The following is a 6,411-nucleotide window of genomic DNA, read 5'->3' as shown; positions in this document are numbered from 1 at the left end:
CCACGCCAAGGGTTGAGATATCTCCTGGTGTTGGTGGATCCCTTTTTTGGGGGTCCAGAACTTCTCCTGCCACACCAACACAGCCAGGGAACTCCCCCAAGAGATCATGGCCAGGCTCGGGGTGCCTACAGGGATGTCATCAGGTAGGGGACCCCATTTGGTGTCTGGGGTGTGACAGCAACTCAGTGAGCAGTGGAACAGGTGACACTGGGGGCACTGGGGGGATGTGGGACTGTGGGATTGGGGATCTGGGGGGTGAGAAATAAGAGAGAGAAGAGAAAGTTTCAGTTCTCCTCAACGTGCTGGATAGGGCTGAAAGATGCAGTATCAGAAAAATGTAAAAGGATGTAAAAGCGTGCACAGAGCAGGGCAAAGGTAGCTGGAGCCCACGATGGGATTTTGGCAAGTTCTGTAACAGAGAAGCGGCAGCGCCTGCCGAAAGCGAAAGGTCAAGCCGAGGTGATCAGGGACATTGGGGCACTCAGGAAAACCACGCCCTGAAGCCCCTTTTATGTCCCTCCAGGGCAGTAAAATCCTATTTTAAAAGAGGCGGAGCCATGCAAATTATTTACGGGAAAAGCCCTGGTTCTGTATTAGCTAAAAAGGTCATTTTAATGAATATTTATAATTAGGGTGGATACATACCCTGTGGCAAATTCCCCCCGAGGTCAGGACCAGGAGAGATCTGCTGAGTCCGAGCTGATCAAGAATTATGGCTCTCTGGTACCTCCGAGTGTGCCAGGGAGTTCACTCCGGCTGATTTCGGTATCAGGGGCGGGGGGGACACTGGGGACACTTGGGAGGGGGGGAGGGGACAGACAGGGAACTGTGAGATTGGGGTTTGGGGGCACTCGGGGACACTGGTGGGCACAAGGCACAAGGCACTGGATCAGTGTCCTGAGGGATCACCGGGAATCTCCTGGGACTGGGAGTGTGATTGGGGTATGGGAAGGAACAAGGGGGACACTGGGGGACCCCAGACCTTGAATCAGAGTCCTGTGGGGCAGGGGGGTCACCAGGAGGGTTACAAGGGACTGGGGGAGGGATTGGGGTCACAAGAGGCACTGGGAAACACCGGGAGGGGGGACACAGATCTATGAGAGTGGGATTGGGGTGCTGGGGGGCACTGGGATTGCTGGACAAAGTGACCACAAGATTTGGGATCAGGGTCCTGCAGGGGAGCTGAGAAGACTCCGTGAAGGGGATTACAGGACTGTGAGAGTGGGATTGGGGTTCTGGGGGACACTGGGGAGGCTTCAGGAGTGACTCCAGAATTTTGGATGAGGGGTCTCCTGGCCGGGGCTGCAGCCCCTCTCCAGGCTGACCCCACTCTTCCTCCTCAGCCCCTCACCAAGGAAACCTCCCCATGTCCCCCCATGTTCCTCATCATCCCCCACGTCCCATCAGTGTCCCCATGTGTCACACAGTGTCCACTCTGTGTCCCCGCAGTGTCCCCCAGTGTCCCCCAGTGTCCACCGTCGACTCTCCTCTCCATGGCCCCCCTGGCTCAGACCCTGGCACTGCTGGCAGCGGCCGTGGCCACCGCGGCCATCCAAGTGGTGCCCCTGGACATGGCTCAGAAATCCTTTGATGACCAGTACCTGACCTGTGGCCATGACATGGCCAAGACGCTGCCAGAACTCAACAGCACCGAGTTCCTCCAGAATGTCGAGTTTGCCCGGGTCTGGCCTAAGGCCAGGGCCGAGCGGCAGAAGCAGGGGACCCCCGTGACCCCTCTTAGCCAGGAGCAGGCCATCGCCATCATGATCTACACCATGAAGGACGTGCACAGGCAGTTCAACGCGGCCGTGCGCGAGGCCGGGAGCTCCCGCCAGCAATACCGGAACAGCTTCCACTTCAAAACGCTGCATTTTCTGCTCACCCAGGCCCTCCAGAAGCTCAGAGACCCCAAGGAGTGCCAGGACGTGTTCCGGGGGGTGAGCGGGTTCCAGTTCGAGGTCAAGACCGGCGACAAAGTTCGCTTTGGTCAGTTTGCGTCGACGTCGCGGAGCCGAGAGGTCTCGGCAGCGTACGGGACGGACACGATTTTCCACGTGTACACCTGCCACGGCGCAGACATCGAGAAATTCTCCTTCAATCCAAGCGAGAGGGAGGTGCTGATCCCACCCTTCGAGACCTTTGACGTCACCAATGTCACTCGGGCAGGGGGCATGATGAACATCGAGCTGCGCTCCACCGGGAACTTCAGCAACTACAACTGCGAGTGGCTGCGAGGTGACATCACAGGGGGGGACACTGCGAGGTGACATCATGGGGGAGACATGGGGACCCTGCGAGGTGACATCACAGGGGGGACAGGGGGACAGAGCAGGGTGACATCACAGGGGGGACAGGGGGACACTGCGGGGTGACAGCACAGGGGGACATTCCCTGAGGGGGGACAGGGACACTCGGTGAGGGCTGGGGACAAGGACACCCAGTTCTGGCCCAGAGGTGACACCCACTGTGGGCACCCAGTGCTGGGGACAAGGACAGGGACAGCCATTGCTGGGCACAGGGGATGGGGACATCAGTGCCAGGTGAGAGGGACAGGGACATCCCGTGCTGGGGACACCCCCTGGGGGTGGGGGAACAAGGACATTCACGGCTGGGCACAGGGGACAGGGATTCTGTAATGGCCCCCTCTGGCCCCCACACCCCCAGGGCCCCCCCACTGTCACCCCTGTCCCTCCCCCCACGGCCCTCTGACCCCGCTCTCTGTCCCCGCAGGTGGGACCTTCCCCAGGACCTCCCCCCACCTCTGGGGGCTTCTCCTGGCCCCTGTGGCCATGGCAGTGGTCACCGGAAGGCTCTGAGCCACGAGGCCACCAAGACCAGAGTGACCTTGAAGGCCACTGTGGCCACCACGATCATGAAGGCCACCAGGACACCCAGAGAAATGAGGCCACCAAGGCCAATGTGGCCACTGTGGCCATTGTTGCCACTGTGGCCACTTTGGTCCTTATGACCTCTCTGGCCACTCTGGGCACTGGAACCACCATCATCAGCATGGCCATTGTGGCCACCATGACCACTGTGATCACTGTAACTACTGAGGCCACCATGGCCACCGTGGTTACCAAGGTCACAGTGGCCATGGTGGCCACTGCAGTCACTGTGAGGAGGGGTCCGTCCTGGGGTAGCCCCTCCGAGAGCTGCCCGGCGAGGGAGCGGTGCCAGGGCAGCAGGAGCAGCACGGCGGGGCTGGAGCTGCCAGGACAGCGCTGGACAGACGGACAGCAGGGACTGGCCAGCGCCTGGGGCCGGCTGGCCACTTCCCATGGAGGGGTTTGGGAGTGGCAACGGCACGGCCACCCCCTAAAGCTCCTTGGCTACCTTACCTGATGTATCAAAAAAATTGCTGCTGGCTCACCTGGAGTATCAAAAGTTTTAAAAAATTTGAGTTTTCTGGCCTGGCTTAACAAAAGTTTCCCAAAATTTGCTTCTGGATGGCTTAATGAATCTGCTGCAGCTCCTTTGGCGACTTTCCTGCAGGGCGCCTCATTTCCCACAATAAAGCATTTGCTGGAATTTTTGTTAAAGGCAACTCAAAGCTTTGTTTTCCAAACCACTATCTTCAAAGAGGCGATGGAGAAATGTTCATCCCTTTTTCTTTGCTCACTGCAGCCCCTCACGAAGGACCTGGCGGGGCTGGAGCGTGTCCAGGGAAGGGACGGAGCTGGGGAAGGATCTGGAGCACCAGGAGCGGCTGAGGGAGCTGCCGGGGGCTGCTCAGTGCAATTAAAAAAGGGAGAACGATCAGTTCCGAAGTTCCTGATTTGAGGCAACAAAACAAAAGAAGCATTGGGAGAAAAAAAAAAAGAACAAAGAGACAAAGGATGAAAAATAAAATAGAGCAAAGGGCACAGAGGCACCGCCACCGATTTATTGATGAAAACACCTGGTGTTCGCTCAGGAAACTTTTCCCGTTCAAAGCGGGGGATTTTCCTCCTTTAGATCGCGCAGCTCCTGAACTCGCCCCGGAGCTGCGGTTCGGGAATTGCCCAGCGGAGGGCAGCAGCGAGCGCGGGACATCAGCTGCAGTTCCGGGTGCCAACAGCAGGCGGCAGCACGAGCTGGTGGCGCTGCCGAGCGCCCGGCCCGGCCCCGGGGCTCGGGAATGGTTCGGGATGGAGCGACCTTAAAGCGCGTCCGGGGCCAGCCCTGCCGGGACAGGGACAGCTTCCACTAGACCAGGCTGCTCCAAAGCCCATCCAACCCTGTCCTTGATCCCTTCCAGGGACGGGGCAGCCACCACCTCTCTGGGGCAGAAGGAGAACATCGATATGGACCTAGTCCATAAATGCATTTTATGGATCCGTGCGACCAGAGCTCCAAGCCCTCGGTGCTTCCACTGCCCAAAGGATTGGCTTGCTGCCATGTTTAGTTCCTCCAGGTGGCAGCCAGGCGATTTGGGGTCCGTGGGCCCCCCTGGCAGGTGAGCAGGGCAGGTGGTCCCTGCCGTGGGCCCCGTGCCCGTATGAGCCGCGCTGCCCGCTGGGCGCACTGGCTCTCCCGCAGCAGCTGCTCCTGCTGGTCGTGCAGCTGGATTTTGGTGTCCCTGAGCAGCTGGCAGTGCTGCAGGAGGCCAAGCAGCTCCTGGCGCAGGAGCCTGTTCTCTGCTTTCACCTGTTCCACGTGCTGGATCAGAGCCTGGAGCGCCACCTCCTCTGCTCCCCAGGTGAGCTCCTGCATCCTCTGCTGGAATTCCTGCTCGCAATCCGCCTTTTCCTGCAGGAACCTGCTCCTGATGGCGTGGGTTTCCTCAGCACAGCGGATCCTGGTGATCCGCAGTTCCTTCTCCAGCGCCTTCACCTTCTGCTCCGCCCACACCTTCTGCTCCTTGTAGGGCTCCAGCTCCCCCAGCTCCGTGTCCAGGAGCGAGGCCTCGGCCTCCGTGTCCTTCAGGGCGCTCCTCACCTCCTGCTCCTTGCCAGTGTACTGTGGGACCAGCTCCTCCTTCTGCGCCTGGATTTGGGCCAGATCCTGGCAGTTCTGCTCGTTCAGGGTGATGACCATACCCGGAGGGTCCTGGCTGAGCTTTGCTCCGCAGGACAGGTAGGACTGGCTCTGCTCCTGAGTGCCCTGGGCTTCCTTTTCCAGGCGTTTGTTTCCCTGCAGGAGCTGCTCGGCTCTCCCCAGGTACGTGTCCAGGTGTTGTGTGAGGATCCTGCACTCCTCCTGCAGGTACAGCTTCCTCTCCTGGACAGGGTCTTCTGTGTCACTTGTTTCTTCACGCGCCACTGCATCCTTGCTCCCCATTCCTTGTTTTTGCCAATAGTCACAGGCTATTCTTTCCCCTTGGATTTGGATATCACAGTCAAGCTCCGAGCACACAGGGGGCCCTGGTCTGAGGAGAGCTCGAGTTTCAGACCCCTCCTCCAACCCAGAGCTGGAGTTTGTGAGCCCTCTGCTGTGGAAGCCCATCCCAAGCAGCCTCTTGGCCTGTGCCTCCCCCCAGAGCTGCATCCTTCAGGAATTGCAAAACCTGGACTCTTGAGACTGCAGGATGGTCTGGACTGGGAGGGACCTTTAAAGCTGAGCTCTGCAGTGGGCAGGGACTAGTGGTGGCCTGGGGCCCCTCCTAGCCCAGCCTGGCCACGCCCAGCCCCTGAGCTCCAGCACTCAAGGTCCCACGCTTCACCCTGCGTTTTTGGGGTGTTTTCCCTGAACAACAGAGCCTCCTTTGGCAGGTGTCCCAGACAGAGCAGCTCAGTTTGTGCAGCTACCCCAAAAGCTCGGGGCTGCCAAAACAGCACCAAAGCTGCTGTGGGCACAGCATCCCCAAATCCCAGCATCCCAAATTCCCAGCTGCTGTAGGCACAGCATCCCCACATGTCTGCATGTCCAAATCCCAGGTGCTGTGGTCACAGCCTCTCTGTATCCCCCAATCACCATATCATCCAGGTGCCATAGGTCCCCCCATCCCTACAGCCTAGATGTGGAATCTCAGTGTCCAGGCCATGCTCCAGGTTGAGCCCTTCCAATTCCTGGGTGGTTCCCAGGTTCTGTCCCATGTCTCAGGACACCCCCAGGCTTGGCAGCCACTCCCACAGGGAAGCTCGGCTCAGAATTCCATTTTGGTTCCTGGGAAGTCATTCTGCTCAGATTTGCATTTCTTAAGGAAAAGGATCATTTCCTCCGGACTCCTGCTGGATCCCGGTTCTGTGGAATTCCTGAGCACAGGCTGAGCTCAGTTCCTAGGATCAGGGCTCCCTCCCAGCACCCCTCTCTGCCACGACAGGAGCCCCCAGAGGTGACACCCCCATCCCAAGGTACCTCTTGGGGTCCATCCTGGAGGGGAACTGCCCCTGGCCTGAAGGTGCCACAGGTCCTGACCTGAGTGTGGCTGGAGGCAGCTCAGGGCTGGGCAGGGGCACCCACAGCACCTCTTTAGGCCCAGCCTTGCTC

At 59.3% G+C, this 6,411-nt stretch overlaps 2 protein-coding genes across 2 annotated transcripts; one reads left to right on the top strand and one right to left on the bottom strand.

Moving 5' to 3' along the window:
- The first annotated feature begins 1,493 nt into the window (after positions 1–1,493).
- LOC134058206 (NAD(P)(+)--arginine ADP-ribosyltransferase 2-like) lies at positions 1,494–2,816 on the top strand. The gene is made up of 2 exons (XM_062515342.1): positions 1,494–2,235; positions 2,731–2,816. The coding sequence occupies exons 1-2, from the start codon at positions 1,494–1,496 to the stop codon at positions 2,814–2,816; spliced, it is 828 nt and encodes a 275-aa protein (XP_062371326.1).
- A 1,567-nt stretch (positions 2,817–4,383) lies between these two features.
- On the bottom strand, positions 4,384–6,354 carry CCDC166 (coiled-coil domain containing 166). The gene has a single exon (XM_062515329.1). The coding sequence runs from the start codon at positions 5,467–5,469 to the stop codon at positions 4,384–4,386; it is 1,086 nt and encodes a 361-aa protein (XP_062371313.1). The 5' UTR covers positions 5,470–6,354.
- Positions 6,355–6,411: the final 57 nt, after the last annotated feature.

This window comes from Cinclus cinclus, chromosome 1 (assembly GCF_963662255.1).
Source record: "Cinclus cinclus chromosome 1, bCinCin1.1, whole genome shotgun sequence".
Taxonomy (NCBI): Eukaryota; Metazoa; Chordata; class Aves; order Passeriformes; family Cinclidae; genus Cinclus; species Cinclus cinclus.
Note: the sequence above shows the minus strand (reverse complement) of the source record. Positions and strands in the feature narration are given on the sequence as shown.

What these genes read in the sequence shown, in the direction of transcription:
- CCDC166 (XM_062515329.1), bottom strand. Translation starts at nt 5,469, where the DNA reads ATGCAGCTCTGGGGGGAGGCACAGGCCAAGAGGCTGCTTGGGATGGGC.
- LOC134058206 (XM_062515342.1), top strand. Translation starts at nt 1,494, where the DNA reads ATGGCCCCCCTGGCTCAGACCCTGGCACTGCTGGCAGCGGCCGTGGCC. An exon ending in CAACTGCGAGTGGCTGCGAG is followed by an intron (nt 2,236 to 2,730) that starts GTGACATCACAG and finishes CTGTCCCCGCAG; the next exon opens with GTGGGACCTTCCCCAGGACC.